We start from the raw sequence: 24,861 nt of genomic DNA, 5'->3' as shown, positions 1-24,861 counted from the left end.
GTGAAAATTCCAGATCTGCCACTTACTGGCCACATGACTTTGGACAAATTACATAACCTCTTAGGACGTTAGTTCCTATAAAATGCGGATAGTAGTAAGAATTAGAACATGTAGATATAATATGTGTGTGTGTGTGTGTGTGTGTGTGTGTGTGTGTGTGTGTGTGTATAAACCTTCCCCACAATAGGTGTGCAATAAATGGTAGCTATTATTACCCTGAAATCGATTTCAAAATCTGCTCTAAGCTATGCTCCAGGCATTGTGTTCTTAACTAATTTTCACTCATTTGAAATTTTCCAGCATTATACTGTCTCATCCCGTGATGTGTTATTCTCACTCCCCTGTGACATAAATGTTCTTTTGAACTAGTCTCTGAGACCCAATCCTTCCTTTCTCTATAGCTTTCTGCTTTGCAGGCAGCTGCTGACGCCTGACACCCACAGGGTTAAACCTAGTTGCTGAAGCCACCCCCTCTTCCCCTCCCAGTCCCCCTTTTCACAGTAGCCTGGCAGCTGTCCCAACTGCCTACCGAAGCCAAATGCTTGAAGAGAGAGAGAGTAAGGAGCCAGCCATGAATCTCTTCCAGACAAATGAGTTCAAGGAAACTCCTTTTTTACCTGTCTCCCCTGAAGAGGTACCACCTCGACCCCCCAGCTTTCCAAAGAAGCCATCTCCGGTGAGTCTTCAGATTCAGTTCTGTCTCTGGTAGGAACAGACTTACTCCTTTGGTTCTCCTCCTTGGCCCCTGGAGCTTCACGCTGAGCTGTGTTAGAGTATTAAAAACTATTCTCTCTTGGAGTTAGAATTAACCTGTAAACCAAACCTAAACAGAAGTTTCCTTTAACTTAGGAGAGGAAGCAGCAGAAAGAGGTAGAGTTCTTCAGTTGGTATCCAGGACTTGGCTATATTTCATTGTATATTCTGAGTTTCTCTGGGGTGGAAAAAAAGCAATTTGAATGTCCAGGGAAACTTGGCAAGTACTCCTTTCTGGAGAACTGTGTGTGATTGTTCTTTCTTCACCAAAAAAAAATCTCAGCCCTTAGTTTCCCCTGTGCACAGAATCTATGCTGACCACCAAGAGAAGTTTTAGAATAGATCTAGTTTCTGTTACTGTGTTCCAGTTTACAGTGGGAGAAAGGACAGAGAAACAAGAGAGTAATAATAATGTTTTACTTTATACACTTGTTAAAGCACTTGCCAATTCTTATTCAGTCCTCATATCAAAATCCTGTAAATGGAGAGGATACAGACATACTAGCCAGTATTTACTGAATTCTTACTACAGGCAAAGAGGTAACTGTAGTAGTATTCTAGAGGTGGTAGTTTCTTTGGAATAACAAAACTGAAGTATAAAGCCAAGTATAGTGACATGGCCTGGATCAGTATGTTAACACAGCCAGTGACAGTGTTACATAGCTAGTAGAAATGTGTTACTAAACTTCAGTTTGCATGATTCTCGAGCTGTGAGCTGGGAAGGTAATAAGACTAATTCATATTGTCTTCCAAGCAAGTTTTTATCATATGTTAATGTATATTAACATTTTGGAGGGTTGTTTTTATATATCCATGTGGATAAAAGAATGAATACATTAATTTATTTAGTTATACATTTTCTGGTCCCAAAGAATTTGAGGCTGCTTACAAAGATGTATGTACATCTTATGAATAAGAAAAGGCAATAAAAATCTCATGATAAGATTTGATTGAACCAAGGACACATATCTCCATCCCCCTCTCATATTGACTGGACTATCATAATGGGTAAGGATTTGAAATAATACGTGATGTTCCTTTTATTCTGACTGATACAGTGCATGAAATAGCGTAGTCCTTTTAATGCCCAAAAGGATTAACATGAAAATGTTATAGAATCTCTCTTTCATAGAAACAATGGCCATTTAATTTGACAAGATTTAAGAACTCTCTGCCCAAGGTCAAGGTGATCAGTCATCTTACCTTTAGCAATCTGTACTAGGCTCTGTGCCTGGCTTCAGTAGCCACTGAATGGGAAACCTTCATGTTGCTAGGATTTTTCCCAGCAGAGTGAATGGGGCAAGTGGAAACAGAAAGGTTAATCCGAACAGTGGAGCTAAGCAGGATACTGACATGTGAGTGTGACTGCCTGGACATCAAGTGCTCCATAGGCCAACTCTTTGTTATGTTCCTGAAAATAAGTATGATTATTCTCCTACTCAGAGCCCCAGGCTTTTCATTTAGTACTTGTGGGAAGATGAACAGGTCCTGGTGTCTAGTATCAAGGAATGCCTGAGCAGTTTCATGTTAAATGAATTGAGGAACAAAGTAATATTCAGAATAGCTTCTCACTGCTAAATCAGCAATGCAAGCACTTTTAGTGTGATACTGGCTGTTTCATGAAGAGCAGGGGCCATTGTTTCGCATGACCTATCATGGCAACTTAAAATAAATGATTTTTTTCTGTTGTGGAGCAATCTAATGGTTTAAACAGGGAAATATAGTTCATGCTTGAACCATTGCCTTTTTGTTTCTTAGAAAATCTGTGGCTCCAACTATCCACTGAGTATTGTCTTCATTGTGGTGAATGAATTCTGTGAGCGCTTTTCCTATTATGGCATGAAAGGTAATTTTGTGTCCCTGAGTCCTACTCTTCTCCACTCACTCTCACCCCATGTTTGTAACAACCTATCTCATATGCACTTATTTCCCTTATCTACTCTTTCTGCCTTCATCCAATTGGTCCTTTCCTTTGGCGAAGACTTCCAAAAAATGCCTCATGGGATTTCACCTACTAACTCATACAGGCCAAGAACAGAAAGGCCAAGTGGAAATCAGAACACAGCCTATGAGAATATAAGTGGAAAAACTCTCATCATCGACATTCCATTCTTCATTTCTGTTCCTCGGGTCTATGGGTTATATCATTGCTGGGAAGGAGAAGGAAGGGATATTAGAAGCCCCATGTTATCTTTTGGATTAGCCTAAATGATGCTATGTACACGTAGACTGAAGGGAGGAGTATTGCATTTGTATACTAAGCATAGCCCCATTTACTCCCACAACTCCAAGGGGCCCTGCTTCTACTGCCCAGCAATCACCCCTCATCACTTCACTGATAGGAGTGTTGAAGGTCAAGATCAACTTCAAAGACCATATCAAATGTTCTTCTGCTCCATAAATCATTTTAATGCATCTATTTTATTTTGTCTCTCTTTTTTTGCTTCAGCTGTGCTGACCCTGTATTTCCTGTATTTCCTGCACTGGAGTGAAGACACTTCCACATCTGTATACCATGCCTTCAGCAGCCTCTGTTATTTCACTCCCATCCTGGGAGCAGCCATTGCTGACTCATGGTTGGGAAAATTCAAGTAAGGATGATGGGAGGTCACAGTCCAAGAAGCTGCACATATTAATTGTGCAGAGACTATCACTTCTAGCCTCTTACTTCCAAGCAAGAACATGCTTATGTCATCCATGACAAATAAGAATCTCTCTCAGACTGACAATACAGAAAGGTTTTGTCTCTTCATTATCAGTTTTTCCAATATTTCTATACCCTTTTCAGTCAGCAGGTTTTTTTCTTTTATCTAATTTTAATCTTCCATTCTGTAATTTAAGACTAGTTCTTGTTCTGATCTCAGGTGATAGAGATTGCTACCCACAAGAAAATTTATAATTCAATGTAGTTATTTGATATACTATCCATCTCTTCTCTAGATTGAGTCATCCCAACACTTTTACTATCTTCTTATGAATCCCTCTTTTTAGCTCTTTTACCATCTGTTTCTCTTCTCTAACCTTCTGTAGTTTATTTCTTAATAATATAATAAATATCTTCATGAATTAGACTAATGGTCTATTCAGTTCAGTATCTTTTAAGTCCCTGAAAATAGCACCAAGAGATATGTTTGGGACAGTGTTATTTTTGTCCCCTATAACATCATCCTCATGGGCTAGAGATGGCTCTTAGATATCCATCACTCAGGTATTTTCTGTAGACTTGTCATCTATGGAATTGTCTAAATTAGCATTTCTCAAACTGCATTCTGTTGAAAATTGGTTGTATAGGATCTAATGCATGTTATATGGGAACATAAAGCTCTCATAGTCAAATAAGTTTGGAAAATGCTAGGCTGAATAAAGCTAAAAAGGTATCTTTACTGCATGACTTCTTACAGCCTTTAACTTGTGAACTCATACTATAAAATATCCAAGAGGAGGTTATGGTATGTAGTATTTTCCAAACTTATTTAACCGTGGAATATTTTTCCAGGATTTCTTGTGGACCTAGTGTTCCAAGGAATCCTCTTTAGTAAACATTGGTTTCTATCTCACTTTGACCTAGATATATTCATTCTTCTAAAGTTTTTAATCAGCACCCAATATAGCGCTACAACCACAACTTAGTACTAAACACAGTTTCTTGCCTTGGGAAAGGTATGGCAGGTGGCTGAGATCTATGTTTGCTCCTTATGTAGTAGTAGTTACCGAGTCCATCCAGATAGAGGGTTGGCACTATGTGCAGAAAGAAAGTATAAACCATGGTATATAGTCTTCATTCAGTTATAGAATAAAAGACTCACATATATCACGTAGTAATTTTATTTATTTTTAAAATGACTTCCTTTAAGATTGAAAAAGTATAGATCTGAGATTTGGTAAGTAATAGCTTCCTGACTATTTCAGAGGAAATTTAGCAACCTCCACTCGTGCCCTCAATCTCAATCCTTTATGAGGTACTTTTAATTTTTTTTGAATTTATTTTTATTGAGGTATAACTTACATAAAGTACACAAATCCAAAAGTCTTAAATGTACAGCTGGATGAATTTTTACAAATGTATCACCGTCACCTAGATCACTCTCCTTGGTGTCTTTGTACCCTCAATACCTCCATCTCTTTCCTTCAAATTCTTCCTCAGAGACACTCTTTGTGATTCCTGTACCTAGAAGCAAGGGCAAATATGAGACCTTTAAACAAACAAAATTATTGTTAACCTTTCTTTTTCTATCTTCTTTTTTAGATTTTTAAAAGAATCACTACCTTCAGATTTTTAAAAGAATCACTTATTATTTGTTGCCTTCCTTTCTCACTCTTCATTATCACTCCTTAGGGTGGAGTAATGTAATGCAGTGCAGTAGAATCCAATCAGATTCAACTTAAGCTGATCGAGTTTAATTCAGTAAATGTTTATTGAGCAACTTCTATTTGTCCAAAGAACCATGAGGTATAAAAAGATGAATAAGACATAATACCTGCTTCATGGTGTTCATATTCAACTAGCTTTAATACAAAGCAGATTACGGTAAGTGAAATAATATATAGTATGTCATCTTTTTATCCTATTGAAATTCTTCTCTCTTAGATCACTGGTAATGATCTCCTTGTTATCAAACCCAGTGGTCTTTTCTAAATTCTTATTCACTTTGAACGTGTTTTAACATTTTAGTCTGTTATCACTCCTAAATTCTTGAAACTTCCTGGGCTTCTCTAACACTGTATTTTCTGGTTCTTTTACTTTTTTGGATTCTTCCTCATTTGGCTTTTCTTTTGCTTTTTGTTTACTTTACTCTTTCCTGAATGTAGGCATTTCCCCAGTGTATACCTTTTACCTTCTTCCCTTTCTCCAGATTCTCCCTTAGCAGGCTCTGCGGTGTCAGTTTTACCTATATGCTAATGGCTCCTCAAACTCTGTAATCTTAACCTGTCACTCAAGCGCCCTTATGCATTATAACTGCATGTTAGCATTCATCTCCTGGATATTCCACCTTATCCTCTCTCCTAGCTTTCCTATACTCCCACATCCAATCAGTTTTCAAATTCTGCCAATTCTATTTCTATAATCTCTCTCACATTCTCCCTCCTCAACACTGAATCCCATGGCCATCAATCACCACTACTCTAGTTTTGGTTTTCATTAGCCTCTAAATTGGGCTATTGAAATGGACGTGTATGATGTTTTCATTGCTTCCCATATCTTTTGTTCACAATTGAGTCTGTGCACTTCTGTCAAATTAATCTTCCTAAAAGAAATCTCTGTTCATATTACTACTCTGCTCAAAAATTTCTGCTAACACACTGTCTACTAATCTCATCCAACTTACCTTTCTGCTCTTATTATCATACTCCCTTTCAAAAATGTACACTAGAGAAAAACCAAATACTAATACTTACCTAATGATAAACAGGGACATTTCTTTTCCATGTCTGTTTGCATAGTTTCTACTTCATGAAATCTCCTTCCTCCCAGCCTTCTATGTCCAAACCCTTTAACGCTCAGTTCAAATTCCACCTATGCAGTGGAGTATTCTCTGCCCCACGTCTTTCACCACTAGCCAGAAGTAATCTAAAGTTCTCTGAACTCATTTTTTACCCTCATGTGACATTTACCAAACTCTGTCTTATCACAACTATTGTATATGAATCTAATACCTTCTTCAGACACTTAGAAGACAAAGTCTCATTTATATTTTTATCCACAGCACCTAGAACAGTGCCTGGTACATAACAGGCCCACAGCACAGCAAGTGTTTCAATTAATAAATTTATTCACCCTCAGATACTCAAATGTAGGCACAAGACTGAGGTAGGTGTGGGCAGGTGTGAAGATGACTTATTTTGTTGTGGGTATTGTGATTCCTTTTTTTTTTTTTAATCTCTACTTCAGCTACTTTTTTAAAATAAATTTATTTATTTATTTTTGGCTTAAAACCAGATTCATTTATTATATCACAATTCTGTAAGTGAGAAGTTGGAGGCAGTCAGTTGGCTCACAGGTCTGGGTGTCTCCTAGGTTGGACTCTGGGTAATAATCTACCACCAGCCTCATTCGTTGTTGCCTGAATTCATTTCCTTGTCATTGTAGGTTCTTATTTTCTTGCCATCATTCAGGTGGAGGTGTCCCCTTTCCTTGACACATGGTTCTTTCCATATTCAGGCTATCAGTATGGTGTATCAAACCCTTCTCGAACTTTGAATCTCTTCCCCTTCTGTTACCAGAGAAAAGTCTCTGCTTTTAAGGGCTCATATGATTAGATCAGGCTCATCTAGTTAATCTCACTATCTTACTGTCAATTGTGTCATATAATATAACATAATTAAAGAAGTGACATCTCATTATAGTCATAGGTTCCAGGGATTAGGGTGAGACATCACTGGCACCATGGCATACGACAATAAGGGGTAGTGACAAAGAGCATTCTTATGTCAACATCTGCTTTGTGCCTCAAGAGTAATAGCCTTGATTACCTTTGACACTTGATAATAATAAAAGAAATATTTTAGGGCTTCCCTGGTGGCGCAGTGGTTGAGAGTCCGCCTGCCGATGCAGGGGACATGGGTTTGTGCCCCGGTCCTGGAGGGTCCCACATGCCACGGAGCGACTGGGCCTGTGAGCCATGGCCGCTGAGCCTGCGCGTCCGGAGCCTGCACTCCGCAACGGGAGAGGGCACAACAGTGAGAGGCCTGCGTACCACAAAAAAAAAAAAAAAAAATTTAAATAATATGGGAATTTTTATTTGATGACAACATTTTTAATTAATTCCTGAAATAGAAGAACACCAACATTTGTGAAAATATGAGAAAAGTTCTGTCCGTTTATAGTAAAGAAAATATTTCCTCTTTTTGAACAAAGATGATTTTTTGAAGCTCTATAAAAAAAGAAATAGGATTATAAAAATATCTAAGTCCCAAGGTTCCAATAGATTCTGCTAGGTGTGTGACTTTTTGGATAGTTTCCTTTTTCCTAAGGAAGGAGCTATTTGAGCATCGTGTAACTTTCCACCATTAATTCTCTTGGAGCACAAAATTATCACCTCTGTGTATCCTCTGCACTGCATCCAGGGCAACCACACTCACATATTAAGGTAGCGGGCCCAGCATTTATCTATAAATTTAGAGCCTTTCTTACTGTGAAAACATCATGGACTAATAAAAAACATCTAGGAATTGTTATGAGTTGCCTGAGATACTTTCCCCGTACATTTTTAAATTATTACTTAATTTTGATATTTCTTTCTTTGGAAATAGATTCTCTGTTGATTTTACAAGAAACCATAAATTCTTAAGGAGTGATCAGTCAACTATTTGCTTTGCACTATTTCAAGCAAACGACAATATTACATGATAATAAAGCAGTGAACTTCTTAAATTAGACATGTGCATTAAAACAAACCCTTCCTGGTTGGAAACCCAAGTGACTGTCATTAGCCACTTTAGTATCACAGCAGGTTACACAAATTATTATTACATTTAATTAGCATTCTGACAAATTGAGGAATTCTTTACCTGCATTCAGATTACACACAGAAAATGATTTGAAAGCATTTCCTGCCGTGAAAACACCAAAGCAAATCAAAGAAATCAGCTCCAATCTTATCTTTATCTTGACTGTGTTGGGTCTTCGTTGCTGTGTGCGGGCTTTCTCTAGTTGCGGTGAGTGGGCTTCTCATTGCGGTGGCTCTCTTGTTGCAGAGCACGGGCTCTAGGTGCATGGGCTTCAGTAGTTGTGGCACACGGGCTCAGTAGTTGTGGTGCACAGGCTTAGTTGCTCCGTGACGTGGGATCTTCCCGGACCAGGGCTTGAACCCGTGTCCCCTGCACTGGCAGGCGGATTCTTAACCATTTTGCCACCAGGGAAACCCTGTGGTTGCTTTTTAAATAACAAAACTCTTTGGGGATGAATTGGTATCTCTTTCTGAGAGAAAGTGAGTTGGAGAAAACATGAGTAACTTGTTCTATCGGGGGGTGTGTGAGCTCACATGTACAAAAACAATGATGACAGCAACATAAGCATATAAGTATTTAAAACTCCTCTCCTTTTCTTCAGATGTTATCTTCAGGATGAAAAACATCCTATAACATTAGAAACATCTGAATTTAGTAAACAACTTCTATTAAAAGTGCTTCCTCTGTTTGCAGTCGCAGAATCATAGCTTTGTTAAGAGAAAATGGGTACCCAGGGTCCCTGACTCTTGTATAAGGAACTCGCTATGTCAGGAAAGAGGTGAACCTTCCTTCAGGGCTACACACAGGAAAGAGTAGCCAGTGGATATACAATGGAAAAGAAAATTTTTAAGCATGGACACTGGATTTTTATTATTTCTATAAACATCTACTGAGAGGGTTAATTACATGCTCAGATGCAATTTTTGATGCTTAGTTGCTTTTAAGAGAGAATAACATTTTTAGTCATAGTCCCTAGTGTTGGTTTTTACCTTGTGACCTGTGCCTATTACTCTGGACTCCTGATCATGGCAATCACTAAAAGCCACTCTCTTAAATATGTTTATTGCCAAATATGCTTTTGGATGTCTTCTCTACAATTTCTGGGGTTTTTTTGAGTGTGTCTATAGCATGTCCTTCCCCCACTATTTTTTTTTTTTTTTTTTTGTCTCATCAGAGCTGACCCTCTTTATCCTAGGTCTCTTCCTCTGCCATCAGAGGAAGTATGTACAATAATATATGCCTACTGCACATACTCCTTCTCAGTTCCTAAGCTTTAACTAAAAATGTCTCTGGCTTTTGATATTCTTACAGTTAAATAAAATTTAAAACTTCTTTCTCTTCCCTTTCCTTTTTCCACATTAACTTGTTCATGATAAAATTGAAGGAATGCTGGGCTGTAAGAAAGTGGAAGTTCTAGACCTAATCCTAATACTAATTAGAATGTCACCTTAAAAATATCCTTTGACTTCTCTGGATTTCACTTTCCTCATTTGCAAATGGAAGATTGGTCAAGTCTATCTAAAACAGATCTGTGTCCTGTGGTTGGGATTGTAATGACCCCAATGACTCCATTTCAAATGCAGAATTTCCAAGTCTCTCTTGACTTCTCTCTACTTCTGTTAAAGTTCTCTGCCATTAGCTTCCTGTCTTATATTCCTCACATTCTAGACTAATTCCCTGAATCTTTCACCTAGAAGGTTGCCTGTTTTCCTTTTAAGGCACTTACACTTCTCTCATTCATTTAGTCCAACAACCTGATATTGCCCTGTTCTCCCAACGCAGACTATCACTCCAGCTCAGACTCCTTTTGTTTTTTCTCTGTGATGATTTAGCATAGATTATCTATTTTGTGTTCATAATTTTTGGCCTTTTTTTCAGTCCCTTTTTATTCCCTTTCTTTCTATTCATTCTTTTTATTCCAATGAAGGAAACTTTTCTCCAGAAGACACTACAAGGCCTTTTGGAAAAGGCTGCCCCTTCCCCTAATATTAATTAGCCCTGGTTTAGTCACTCAGCTTTCTTATCCCCTGCTTCCCATTATAAACCCTCTAAGATCCCTTCCCTGGAGAGCCAACCTAGGAAGATTAGGCATTTAGAATGAGAAATCCACATTCTGAGATTTCTGACAACTCCAGCCTCTCTGCTACCTTCATTCCATTCTTTATATTCCACATTAGCATATAACACTTCAAAATCACAGAAGTAAGCTATATAATTTCCAAAGTTCCTTCTAGTATTAATATTCTACTTATATATAGAGAGAATACTGGTGTCCTAATACAAATAATACACATTGTATATTTGGTAGTATGCCATGTTTCAGTGTGTATATCTCTACATATGTTCTTACTGGAATTCCTCACTCTTCTACTTCCTGTTTGTCATTCAGATTTTTTTGAAAAAACAGCATAACAACAAGTCCCTATCAACTGCATGAGCTATATCACTGGAAAGTCTGTTCAAAGACCCTGGTTCCTTTCTTACCCTTGGGAAATTGTCCATGAGGAAACTGTGGTGGGGATTACAATTAACCCAAGTGTTCAGACTGAACCTGAGAGCCCTTTACCTCTCTGTATATCCCAGTGATTGTGTTTAGAGAAAGTTCTTTGTGTTAACCATCCCTTTTTTCCTGTTTATGTGACATTCTTTCTTGACCCTTATGGATTTCTAGAGCCAAAGACATTCCTTGGAAGAAACCTCGGGTCAAAGTATCCTGTTCTTCTGGTTCTCCTTACTTAAAACATTATCGCTGGCTACAAATCCAACTTGGTCATGACATATCTACACAAGATCGGGGTACTCTGTGTTTGTGTGGGGTTAGTGAGGGAAAAGAGAGCAGGTATGAGAAAGGAATGTCCATTATCTCTAACACTACAGGGTAAAGAGTTACTGTCTCTTTTTCTAGACTGTTTGTTTCATTCACCATTATTATTTCTATTTGCATATCTCAGGTAATTCTTTCCTCCTCTACCCCCTCCTCCTGCCGCTCCATTTATCCTGGCATTGAGAACAGTATGAACTCTGAGGCTGTAATTACTCAAATCTCTGAATTCTGTTTGTAGACTGACTGATTTAACTCTCTCAACAGGACAATCATCTATCTCTCCTTGGTGTATGTGCTTGGCCATGTGATCAAGTCCATGGGTGCCTTACCAATACTGGGGGGACAAATGTTACACACGTGAGTAAAATCATGGAATAAACTAAACCACTTTTCCTCCATTGGGCAGGTAAATGTCTCACACATTCATTACAGATGTTTTTCTGTCTTCTTACCAATGATGTCCCTTTATTATCCGATCTGTTTTAATACCAAATTGGTTAAGGAAAAAACTTTGACCAGTTGAACTCTCCTGCTTTATCTGAGCTCATTTGTTTTTATTAAATATTTGGGGACTAGTAGAATACCCAGTTAGTATCCTTTTGATAAAAACTCTTCATGTGCTTGAAGACATTAAAACCTTCATGCCCTCCATATTCCCTCACCTATTCACCCATCCACACATTGTACCTTTACCAGAGTTAAAAAAAAATGTCTGTGATATTTCCTTATAATACATTGTAGAATTCATTTTCAAAGCTTGGATTATTCCCATTTATGTGTAGTTCCATATATTCCAGTTTCTCTATCCCTCTTTATTAAGCTCTTGATATTTATGATGCCAGAGACTCTTGATAGATTCTGATGTCTGTTGGTTCAGTCAGTAGAGAAGATTAGAGTTGTTCAAGAAGCAGGTCGTACATATTCATGTTTATACTGTGCCTATATGTGTATTTTCCAATGAGTTAAGAATTTTGTTTGAAAGTTAATAAATATTAAATACCTCCTTATTTTTGTCCCCTCAGAAATCAGTGACACTACTCCTATTAGTTATGACTAGTTTAACATTTTATTTTGTGGTTACTAAGGATATGTGGGATAAGGGTTCACAAGGTCATTCTATTGAAGTGTCCCTTTGACTAAGACAAGATTGAGAACCAGTGCTTTAACTTTGGAGTTCCTTCAGTATCTGCTTCTATCTGTTGTGCACAAGGGGTAAATGAAACTATCAGGGACACATCTCACCATGTAATGTATATTTTCTGGCAGAAACTCAAGGATTATAAGTGTACCTGAGTCTCCCCTAGGACTGAAGGCATATGGAAAATGCCCACAGTGTAGAAATGTGAAGGAGGTCTTTGCCCTTGTACACATTTTTTTTCTCTTGTAGCTCTATATTTTATTTCTACAGTTGTGTTTAGTATCAATATGGTTAGTACTCTCACCTCTCCATTTCAGAGTCCTGTCAATGGTCGGCTTGAGTCTAATAGCTTTGGGGACAGGAGGTATCAAACCCTGTGTGGCAGCTTTTGGTGGAGACCAGTTTGAAGAAAAACATGTAAGAGTCCTGTAATTTCTGTGTTTTTCAAGAATGTAGAGCAGGCATCAAACGGCAGGTAACCATTTGCCAAGATTGAAGTGATCCACCAGTCAGATCATATCTGAGGAGCTGTGTTCAGTGCTGGGTACTGGTCATTAATAGAGGGAAAAACTGCAACATTTCAAAGGAAAGTGACCAGGGTGGTAGATGGACTAAAAGATGCTCTTATGAAGAAAGGTTGAGGGAAATGGAGATATTTATAGCCTGGATAAGATAAGAATTAAAGAGAATATCTTAGCTGTCTATAGATATTTGAAGGATATCAGTAATTAAACCAAAGGTCAATGGCTGAAAGCTATAGGAAGCTAGCTTCTGGCTTGATGGAAAGAAAAACTTCAAATAGTTGGAAGTAGCGAGTTTACTCTCACTTGAGTTACTTAAGAAGGTACATGGTAATCACTTTGGGAATGGGAGGTGATGAGTAGTATGGAGATGATTTAAGCATCTCTAGCTTTGAGATTCTATGAAAGGGGAAAAGGACCATTTGGAATAAAACAGAATGAGTTTCTCTAGATGAACCTGTCTGGATGATCATTCCTTCTTTTCCTAAATACTTGCCACTGTCAGTGGGAGGGGAAAACAGTATGAATAAAGGTAAAAATGGGCCTGTATAAGGAAGCAGTGACAACTAGGCAAGGGAAGTAGTCTATGCTTAGATCAGCTAACATTTCTAGCTTCCTCTTTTTTCCTCTCAGTTTTCTTTTTTGTCTGTCTCCATGTATTATTCCCTCTTCTGTAGCTGGTTACCATGTTTCTGGGTTTTCACTCTGTTCTTTCTCTGTGTCCTGTCTTCCTTCATGTCTCTAACCCTTCAGACCATTTGAGTTATTTTATATTCTTTATCTGCCTGAGGGTCCATAGATCATAATTGCTTGCTGACGTTGGAGAAATAACCAACCTCTGGCAAGTGGGATTCTATGCACAATGAACTATACTCATAGATTGGTGTAATGAGTTTAAATGGGGACCAGAAGAGGAAGCAAAACACACCATAAATAGAAAATGAGGATTGTGCTGATGTGTCAGGAAAAGATCTGGGGTGTCAGAATGAAGCACAGAAGTGCACAATGAATAAAGCATCAGCAACTGTATTTGAAAATTGCTTCATTTTGTAACTGCTCCACAAAGATATTTCAATAATAGTACAAACCCACCTCCAGGTTTCCACCAGCCATTTCCAAGCCCACAGACATCCTTTTATACTCTTTGGCAGACTTCCCATAAACATTAGGTAAATTATCCTGTTTGACGGACAATTTACTCCACTGTCCCATGTTCTAGTCCTATTCCTACCACACATTCCACAAAATCAATTATTTAATTTAGTCACTCAATCACTTAATAAATTCAGTTAATAAACATTTATTGTCTGTAGTATAACAGGTACTATGCTAGTGGGGAATACAGAAAATAATAAGATACAATTTCTGCCCTAAAGGAACTCAACCTACAGAAAGAAACAGACATTTAATGCAAAGAAACTAAGAATAGATATGTATAGGACACAATACATAGGCATAGTGTACAAGATGATCATTTTTGCCAAGATAAAGGGGTAAAAGAATGTTAAAGATGCTTGTACTAGGGTTTGAAAGATAGGGAAATGTTTGTCTGGGGTCAGCGAGATATGTGTTAAAATATCTGATATGATATTCACATACACATTCACAGAGGCAGTGCCTGAATCTGTCTCTGTGTATGTACCTCTCACTTAGTCTGAACGTGAGGTAGGGGGTGGAGGTAGGAGGCATATTGCACTGATGATTTGGCCTTTTTTTTTTTTCAGGCAGAGGAACGGACTAGATACTTCTCAGTCTTCTACCTCTCCATCAATGCAGGGAGCTTGATTTCTACATTTGTCACACCCATGCTGAGAGGTTGGTATCTTTTCTGAGGGACTCTGTATAAGCTTTACTCAGGCCAGCCAGAAATCTGTTCAAGTCTTCCTCCTGTCCATCTTCTCCTTTTATAAGGGTTTGAAAATCTGAGAGAATTTCTTTTAACCTTGCTTTGTCTGGCCTAAAAGAAGGATTGTGGATTAGGTGATGGGAAGAAAGAGGATGGCTATGTCTATGACCTCAAAAACCTGAGCTTACAGAATAGAACATCAAAGACTTAAGATTCAGGATTAATTTGTTTTGTTTTGTTTTGTTTTCCTGTAGGAGATGTGCAATGTTTTGGGAAAGACTGCTATGCATTGGCTTTTGGAGTTCCAGGATTGCTTATGGTGATAGCTCTTGGTAAGTGCAGTGGGGCAAAGGAAACTAATAGCCACTGATGCCTTCCACATGTAAAGGGTGATGTAAGCACTTTACACAAACTATTTCATTCAGTCCTCACACTAACCTATTAGGTAAGTGTTATTATAGGGGTTTTCCCTAGACATTGGAGATAAATTAACTGAATAAAGTCAGAAACCTCAAAAAAAAGTGCCCAAGGTTACATAACTAATAAGAAGTTTCCTAGAGAGCTTTAAGAAAGACTGATCCCTGGACCCTATGTAGGACTAATTAAATCAGGATCTCTGTGGGATAAGGCCTTGGCATCTGTAATTTTTTAAGTATCTAGGTGATTCTAATGTGTAGTCAAGGTTGAGATGTACTGATCTACACTACAGTATATAATGAAGCAAGGAAAATAATTAATCCTTCCTTTTGAACTAGCTTATTTCATCTGATGGTTATTTATCTGGTAATTGAAAGACTTTTAAAATTCGTTGGGCCTTTTAAAGTAGCTTCTAGGTTTAGCCGTTTCTGCCCTGCTCTGCAATGCTCCCAAGAAGTTTGCTCTTAAGCAAAGAGAATAAGAGGAGTTGGATAAGTAGGGGGAAACTGATGCAACTTAGATCAAGTGGCATTCTCTTTACCACAGGGAACCCAGCAATGGAAGTGGAAGGGGGATGTGTGTGTTGCTTAGTTTACACAGCCTAAGGGGAAACTTGGACATGATTGTTTCTAATCATTGACCTGGAAACCTGTTCTCACACTGAGCCTTTGGGTGACACCCCCCACTGGAAGATATCCAGTCCAAACACATAAAGAGCTCAATAGAGGATAAAGAGCCCAGAGACTCAATGTTCCATCTGATTATTTTCTACCCGGGGTTGGGGGGGGCTAATATTATTATATCAGATTGCAATTCCAATTCCAAGGAAATTTATGCGTAATTCCTGGAGCCCTGTGATAATGCATTCTCTGCTTCCTTCTCCCTTTGAAGCCAAATATTTTCCTGGTTTTCCTCTGATTAGTACTATGTCTTTTTCTCTGGATCATTGCACAATAATATTATTTACATATCAGAGTAATTATGAAGATCAAAAGAGATGCTGTAATGGAAATGTTTAATAAATTATGAAATGTTAAATAAGTGTTAGCTGTCATCATTAGTCAGCTGCTTCAATTTTCTGGGTACTAATAAGTCAGTTCTCTGACTTTTCACTATAATTTAATTTATTCATTTGATTTTTTTCACTCATTAATTTGATAGACATTGACTTAATGAGCCGTTTATGTGTCAGATTCTGTGCTAGGTTTTGGGGTCACACTGGTGAATTAGATAGCTACAGAATTCATGCTTTCAAAGAATTTATTTGGTCCAGCAGGAGGAGGGAGACAGATAAGAAAACAGGAAATTTCAATATAGTATGATCACTGTCACAGCTGGTGAAATACAGAGAAAGCTATAGGAACACATAGGAGGGATATCTGACTAAGACTTCGAGGGTCAGGAAAGAAATGATGTGTAAGGTAAGACCTAAAGGATTAGCAGCAATTAATTCAAAGATTAATCAAAGAAAAGATTGAAAGTGAAACAGAAATAGGACACGGTATCTGTAAGACAAGGAGATGAGAAATAGTATGACATATTTGAAGGCCTTAAAGGAATTCAAATTGCCTGGAGCATAAATGGAAAGATAGAGAGGAGAAATTGACAGAAACTAGATAATGAAGGGCCTTTTAACCTACTAAGGAATTAGAACTTTATCAGGAGACTAGTAGAGAGCTTCAAAAGGATTTTGAATAGAGGAATGATGGTTAGATTTTTATTTTTCAGTGGTATTTCTGACTGTAATGTGGAGAAAAAATGGGTTAAGGGTGAGACAAGGATACCCTTTGTCTTGATTACTGAATTTTGGTACTCCCTTAAATTTTGTGCTCAAGATGAGTGCCTCACTTAGCTCACCCTCCTTGGTCCTGACAGAATTGACAAACTTGATATGACTAGATGTGTGAAAGTAAGGGAGAAGAAAAGCCAACATTGAATGTAGGGCTCTGGCTTGAGCAAATGGTGGATAGTAGGGTCATTAACTGATAATAAGGAAGAAAACGTTTGGGGCAATACTAATGAATTTAGTTTTGGACATGTTACATTTTAGATGTCCTTGGAACATTTAATTGGGAGTATCAAACATTTATTTGGAAATACAGGTTTAAAGTTCAGAAGAAATGTTTCAGCTATAAAGATCTGGAGCTATTAATATATGGATAGCAATTAATTCATGAAAATGGATGGAATAACTAAGAGATAATAAGAGTACGGTAAAAAGACAGCAAGGATAGAACCGTGAGGAACACTGGTATTTAAAAGACAGTCAAATGATCTAAGCACCAGGAATTAGAGATAAACAAGTTATGGTACCTATTTGCAAGGAATTTTATTTTCCTGGTAAAGATACAGATAAGTGAACAATGAAGTTCTGTTCACTGTGATAAGTGCAGAAATAAAGATATCTACAAGGAAGTGCAGCAAAGGCATGAGTAACTAGGTTGCACTGAAGTTATTCAAATAAAGATTCACAAAAGAAAAGTTGGGGAATGGCTCTCCAAGTAGGAAAAAAACAGTGCAAATGGAGAGGCAGAAATCGTATTTTGAGAACCAGGGTGATTTCATTAATGCCAGAATCAAATTAAGGGGCAATCTCTATGGCATAAACCTTTAGAATAATGTTTTGTATGGGAATGAGTCTTAATGTAATGAAAACTTAACAATGATTATTTTCTCCAATATATAGATTGTCAATTCTTTGTTATGTATTTATATTATTAAATGAGATTATTCAGTGTTGAGCATACCTTTATACAAGCCAGCATTTACTTGTAAGTTCTTGTATTTCCTTTACAATAAAAATGTGTTAAGGGTCAAATTTTGTATTTGAATTAGGTAAAGGGTTCAACAGTTAACAACAAAAAAAGACAGGCAAAGAGGGGAAACCCACAAATGAGACTAAGAAGGAATGGCCAAAGTGATAGTTGTTCTATCTTGGCTACCAAGAGGATTTCAAGAAGGGACTCATTCAGAGTAAGGAATGTTACTGACTGGGAAAGCAAGATAAGGGTGGAAAATGTGCATTAAATATAGCGACAAGAGGGTCATTGATTTGATGATATCATCTATGGTAGATTGGTGGAGATTTGAGACTAATTAGAGTAAACTGGGAAGTGAATAAGAGGGATGAAGGGGAAGACAGTATTTATAGCTGAAAGGCGACATGGAGTCAAGAGAGGATGTTGAGCATGCTTGAATGTCATTAGGAAGACTCCAGTAAAGAAACATGTTGAAGATGTAAGATAAAACAGTATAATCAGTATGAAAGCACACATGGCACAATTGCCTTTATACAGGAGGAGGAACATCAATCACCCTCACCTAAATGGAGAGAGGAGAGGATGGGTGTGGATACAGAAGTTAATAGATTTGGTGGCAAGAAGTTGAGGGGGTTTTCATTTGAAGCCTTCTATCTTCTTTGTGAAGTAAGAGGCAACGTCTACTAGTAGAAGGAGATGGTAGAGAAACTCAAGGTCCCTACTCAGCTTCTTTGGTTAAGTGGCCTTGAAATTTAAGTGTGAACTTGTCAAGGTCTTCCTTTTATCACTTCACTGTCACTTTTTAGACCAGAATTCCTGAGAATTTCAGCCTCTTTCTAGGATCATTCTTAGTTTCAAGAGCAGTCTATTTCCTGTCCAAAATCTTCCACTTATCTAGATACCTCTTTGTCTGTCCACTGGTCTCCCAGGATTAGCATTCTTTTCTCTGAACTATTTTTTCTATCAACAGTAAGAAGGCTGTGGTAGGTAAAGGGTGCTATTTGGAGAAGCTTTGGGGAAACTGAGAGGATAAATAAAGAAAAAGTGGTAGAGTGAATCTGACTGAGAGGAATGGAGAAATTAGAAAGTTAAGATAGAGAAAAGTAAGGTGATTCAGGCATTCTAGATGTAAGGATATTGGAAATTGCTACTGGTCACTGAGAAAAGCATCTTGGGTAGAAGATCTACTAGAGGGGCATCTGGCTAGAGCTGGGAAGTCCATTCAGGAGGAAAGTACATCTGGGAGGGTACCAAGATGGAGGTTTCCCACGGATTTTAGTTAAATTTAATAAACTTGAAAAAAATTTACTTTTTTATAATTATAAAACTAATATCTCATTGCTGGTAAAATAAAGGAGAAAATAAGAAAATTAAATTCACCTGTAGATAACTGTGGAGATGTGGTTAAAGGATAAAGATGGGCATTGAGGGAAAGAGAATGAGCTCAAGAACAGAAATAGAACAGAAAAGAATTTTTCATAGGAATGATGAATAGTGGTTAGAGGATAAGGTGCCAAATGGAGAATAATGAAAGGTAAAGTGGAAAGTGGTAGGTTGAGGGGGAGCGCCATTGCAGACAGGGGCCACCTCTTTTTTATCTTTATTACCAGTAGTATCTAGCAGAGTGTGTAATGCAAGAATGAATGAATGAGGTGCTTTATGGTGGTTAAGAGTATAGATTCTTGAGTCAGGCCTCAGGTCAAAAATGCAGTTTCTGGCACTTTCTTGTACAGATTGCTTAATTTCTTTAATCCTTGATTTCTTCATGTGTAAAATAGAGTATTACATATTTTGTCAGGTTAAATCAGTACTGAATGTAAAACTCCTAACACTTTACATATAATAATAAATCTTCAAGAGATCATTAATGATAATAATAACCACCAGGATAATAATGAATTTGGGAAGGCCTTCCATGCCAGGAGTTTGGGCTTGTTAGGTAGGTCCTGGAAAAAGGATTTTAATTTGGCATCAGATAAAAGAAGAAGAGAACAGGACTGAGAAACTAGTCGGTGGCCATTTTGATAATGCAGGATAGAAGTTATGAGGTCCTACACAAGAGTCACAGCAGTGGTGATGCAAAAGAGGGGGCAGGCAGGAAATGCACTGAAGACAGAGGGTCAGTGAAAGTTGCTAATATGTCAGATGTAGAGATGAAGAAAGAAGAGTGAGAATTCAAAGGTGACTTTCATTTCTGTGATAACAGGAAAGTCTCAACACTGACCATTTTGGCTCCCATAGTTTTTCTAACTCCAGAGTCAGATAGCGTCAGTCATTTCCCTCCCTTTTTGAGATGTGCCAGTTACTCCTATATTTCAGCATTCTGTCCTTAGTGTTTACATACTGAATGTGCTAAATGAGAAGCTAAGAACCTTATTTGTCTATCAACTGCAGTTGTGTTTGCAATGGGAAGCAAAATATACAGAAAACCACCTCCTGAAGGAAACATAGTGACTCAAGTTGTCAAATGTATCTGGGTAAGTCCATGAATTGTTTACCTACCTTTTTCAGTCAAAGGGAAAGAGATGCTGTGCTGAGCATATAGGTCTTCAAACATGGCTTCTCTCAATGACCTCTGCTCTACTTCTGTGCCTTTTGGCAAACTGAGATTAATCGGTCTTCCCTCTGTGCCTCTACTTAACCATTAAGTTAAAAATAATGTAATCGTTTTTAAAAATGGGCAAAAGTCTTCTGAAATGTAGTTATGTATGTTGCCAACAGAAAATAAGGATAGGTAAAATTAGATTTGAAATATTCTGAAATTCAATGCCTGATGAAATCAAAAGGTTGGAGTAAGTCACTTAAGAGTTATGTGTGTTTGAGGGAAGAGATAATGAATTGGAAAAAGCAGGGGATGTTTTTTTGGTCTCTCCTCTGATATCTACGCTCTGCCCTAGTTTGCCATTTCCAACCGTTTCAAGAACCGTTCTGCGGACATTCCAAAGCGAGAGCACTGGCTGGACTGGGCAGCTGAGAAATACCCAGTAAGTTGGAACTGCAGAAACATCTGATGCCTCCATGTAGTCTTTCCTAATGTCCAAACTGATTCCCTCGTGCTGTATTTGACCTCTTCTCTTACTGTTCTGGGCCACTTCTACTGTAAGCAAGAAAACCCTATCTGGCAATTCAGCCTGTTCCTTCTCACCCCTTCTTGCAGAGGCAGCTCATTATGGATGTGAAGGCACTGACCAGGGTACTGTTTCTTTATATCCCATTGCCCATGTTCTGGGCTCTTTTGGATCAGCAGGTAAGAATGGAGACACGAGGGAGGGGACATGGGAATATATGTATACGTATAGCTGATTCACTTTGTTATACAGCAGAAACTAACACATCATTGTAAAACAATTATACTCTAATAAAGATGTTAAAAAAAAAAAGAATAGTTCTTTTGAAAGCTACCCCTTCCTCCAGCCCCTTCCCTCTCAGAGAAAAGGATTTCTTTTAATAGCATCTGTTTGCCCTAGGGCTCACGATGGACCTTGCAAGCCACCAGGATGAATGGGAATTTGGTGAGTAGAAGAGATTTTTCCAGAGAAGTCTATCATTTTCTTTATAATCCATATTAAGGAGAAATTTCTTTGTGTTTTTGCCTGAAAACTGACATAAGATCATAATAGATGTGCCTTTAGCATGAAGATACTGAGTAGGCAAAATAAAGAAAGCAAATCTAGAAATAAAAAGCAGAATCTTATCTTTAGAAATCAGAAATGTAAGGATGGAAAGGTTTAAATGTATACAAAGAAGCATTGAGAGGATAGCAAATGAAGTGATAGAGCCTGGGGAAGTGGATGTTTTCTTCCATCTAAGCCTGGCCAGGGAACAGCAGGTTTGATTGCTGCTACAACACAATTGACACCATCTCTTAGGCAGGGCTAACAGCAGAGGACCCAGAGGTGGGATATTTTGTACATGGATACAGAAATAACGGGAAAATTGTAAACATTATTTCCTCTTTTTCCAATTTCCATTCATTGGCAAAAACGCTTCTCTCATTTGTTCCCACTTCCTAGATTATTGTATTGTTTTTCTATCATCTCAGTTGTGAAGAGGGCAGGGTGGAATGATGCCAGGGTTTTATGATGCCAGTCTGTTTGGAGCCTGCTTAATATAATTTCACCTTTTTCCTTCCCCTGGCTGTCCAGGATTTACCATGTTTGTCCTCTTTTTGACCTCCTGGAGAACAACTTCAGAAACCCTGTGTGTCAGTGGGAGTCTTCACCCTAACCATGATGTCTTGTCCGTCATATTATTACCACCTACGACTGCAGTTACTGAGATTAATAAAAAACACACTGACTTTATTCTCTTTCAAGTTAAAGAAAGCATAGTGAACAGAAAATAAGATTCTCCCTTAAGCCCATCTGCCTTCAGGAGACATAGCCTAAAGCCATTCCCAGTCTCTTTCGCCCCCCCACGCCCCCCACGCCCCCCACGCCCCCCCCCACCCCCCCACCCCCGGCATACCCTTACAAGGATAAGAGTGATCCTGAACCAAAGACCTGATAGATTTTACCTTAAGCTTCTCACCTGCTAATTAGCAAGATGGTTGATCTAGGCTTTTTTTTTGTCTTTAGGCCACCATCTTAATGTGATTTGTTATCATGTTTCAGGGGTTTTTTGTGCTTCAGCCTGACCAGATGCAGGTAGGAGACTTCTCTATAGTCCCGGGTACTTATTTCTTTCCTCATCTACACCATTACCTATAGTAGTAGGATTACCAACCATAATTTGATGTTTTTTTCCTTGTATGCTGAGGAGAGCTAAACATAGGAATGAAAATATTCTCTTTAAGCCCCACACTTCTCTTTCACATTCTCTGTTTAGTAAGTAGCTCCTGATCAACTCCAGGGAGACTGAGTTTTGAGCTCACAGGGAAAGTATAAGCACTGGATTTTTTTCCATGTCAAGTATCATGGAAATATTGTCAAAGAAAGTATAAGGCTTTGTTGTGTGAGCAACAAAATCAGAATCTCTGTTTATTGGTGACTCCCAGGTATCTTTTTAAACTCTTGTTCAACAATCCCCAATTCTTCCTTCTCTCATTCCTTTCTCCTGGCCATGACATTTTTCCCTTGGCTGTGGTGCTGAAGAAGATAAGTGAAAATGGGAGGGGAAAGCTCCCAGTTGATTGACAGAAAAACAGGTTCAGAGTGAAACTGGTTCCTTGGGATATTTGGAAGATAATGTGCTATGCAGGGGAAATAGAGTCTTGGGTGTAAAGAGACTGAAGGATGTGGAATCATTCTGTACATAGTATGATGAAAGTGTGTTTGGATGTGAGAGAGAGTGCACACATGCAAATGAGAGCACATGCTCACACTCATGATAGAAGAACGTTGTAACTAATCCCTTTTACCGTGGTGTTACAGGTACTAAATCCCTTTTTGGTTCTTATCTTCATCCCACTGTTTGACTTTATCATTTATCCTCTGGTCTCCAAGTGTGGCATTAACTTCACGTAAGTGCTCACTATGCCTATGTTGCTCCAAACTGACTCAACATTTGCCCAGTTTGATAAAGAGTCAATATCTTTTCTACTTAGTGATGATTTGTTTTGATTTATCATTTTTCTGCTTCTGTTTATCCATGTTAGATTAAATGCCTGTTAATACTGAAGGACGGGAATTAGATCTAATTAATTCTTATGATAGAGAGTCCAAGCCATTACTGCAGACTTACATATGTGATGTTGAAGAGTTAGGACTCTACTTCATGGGAAGTCAAAAAGTATGTGAGATTAGGCTCCTAAACCAACTTGTTGCTTTGTTCTTGAAAGTTGCCTCTTCAAAGAAGTCCAAAGCCTTTGAGGATAACTAATCCCTTTAAATCTTCCACTGTCCCTATGAAACAAATGGGGGACCTCATAAGAGTGGGGATAGAATTGTCCCTAATTACTGCTTTCCCCCCCTTCTAAATAGAAGTGTTATTTTTTGTAAAGTTTGAAAGAGGAGGGTGTTAAGTTTTCTCTAATTTCTGATTTAATAGCAATTTCCTTTTGATAACCACTTACCATATTCAGATGACCTTTGGTCATTTACTCATTCATTGAGCAGTTTACTGAGTTCAGCACCAAGTGCTATGCAAATGTAAAAGCACAAATCTTGCTCTTAAGGAGTTTACTCTTTAGTAAGGAAGCTAGAAAATACGCAAGGTTAATTATTGCAACAAGGTGAAATTTGTTAAGTGCCCTAAGAAGGAAAGCAAAGTGCCAGGGAAATGCAGAGATGGAAGAGAGAGGCCAGGGTCAAGAAAGACTTCTGAAGGAGAGGAAAAGGAGGTAATAATGTATAGTGACTGGTATATGGTAAATGTTCAGTAAATCTGGCTATATTACTATTATTTTTGTTATTATGACATAATGGATAAAAAAATCATAAGCAAAGATAGAGGGAAAAATTTGGTGCATTACAGAGAACAATTCAGTATGACTCAAGTAAAAGTAGAAAGAAGGTTATATGAAGGGGAGGCAATACTTTGAAAAGTAATTGGGACCAAATTAGCTAAGCTTAGGGGGTTTAGATTTTATTCTTTAGAGTCTAGAGTTTAGCTATAATTGTCTCTTTCTTTCCCCTATAGATCACTTAGGAAAATGGCTGTTGGTATGATCCTAGCATGCCTGGCCTTTGCAGTTGCTGCTACTGTAGAGATAAAAATTAATGTGAGTACAATAAATCTTAAGCCATGAGAGCAGGACCATACCTATTTTGTTCACTTTTCTGACTTGCTCAATCTTGATTCCCTGGGCCCTAAGCACAGTACCTGTTTTAAAGAAGGTGCATAATAAGTGTTTGTGGTAAATGAGTAGATACAGGGGTAAAGCAGCAGTGCAAAATGAAGCCCACCTCCCACCTGAGTGATTCAGAGTATATTGTCAAGGAATTTCCAAACACCAGTATCCAAGATATATAACCATCTCTTAGATAGCTTACCAGACACTCAAATAACTTTTGGCAGGTTGAATAGCCACTATTAGGGAATGATGTATGAGGCCACGACTGAGTCAAAAGGCATGGAGTTTGTTACCTGGCATCAGTGCTTGCTATATTGAGCTGGTGTTTCCCCCTCCAAACTGCCTTCAGAGTTTTCTAAGCCAAATGTTCTTTAGAGGTAGGAAACTGTGTCCTCCTGACTAGATGAGCTAGGCTGTCGAG

At 38.2% G+C, this 24,861-nt stretch overlaps 1 protein-coding gene across 1 annotated transcript in view; it reads left to right on the top strand.

Annotated features, from left to right (window-relative positions):
* The first annotated feature begins 556 nt into the window (after nt 1–556).
* Nucleotides 557–24,861, top strand: part of SLC15A2 (solute carrier family 15 member 2) — a 37,009-nt gene continuing 12,704 nt past the window's right edge. The window contains exons 1-14 of the mRNA XM_079923102.1: nt 557–676; nt 2,512–2,599; nt 3,203–3,344; nt 11,291–11,383; nt 12,482–12,581; nt 14,410–14,500; nt 14,786–14,863; nt 20,102–20,184; nt 20,605–20,691; nt 20,865–20,954; nt 21,175–21,219; nt 22,321–22,353; nt 23,080–23,168; nt 24,287–24,368. Of these exons, the coding sequence (XP_079779228.1) occupies nt 572–676; nt 2,512–2,599; nt 3,203–3,344; nt 11,291–11,383; nt 12,482–12,581; nt 14,410–14,500; nt 14,786–14,863; nt 20,102–20,184; nt 20,605–20,691; nt 20,865–20,954; nt 21,175–21,219; nt 22,321–22,353; nt 23,080–23,168; nt 24,287–24,368 (1,206 nt within the window). The 5' untranslated portion in view covers nt 557–571. The remainder of the gene's footprint in view (nt 677–2,511; nt 2,600–3,202; nt 3,345–11,290; nt 11,384–12,481; nt 12,582–14,409; nt 14,501–14,785; nt 14,864–20,101; nt 20,185–20,604; nt 20,692–20,864; nt 20,955–21,174; nt 21,220–22,320; nt 22,354–23,079; nt 23,169–24,286; nt 24,369–24,861) is intronic.

The sequence above is a fragment of the Stenella coeruleoalba genome (assembly GCF_951394435.1).
Source record: "Stenella coeruleoalba genome assembly, chromosome: 5".
Classification (NCBI taxonomy): Eukaryota; Metazoa; Chordata; class Mammalia; order Artiodactyla; family Delphinidae; genus Stenella; species Stenella coeruleoalba.
Note: the sequence above shows the minus strand (reverse complement) of the source record. Positions and strands in the feature narration are given on the sequence as shown.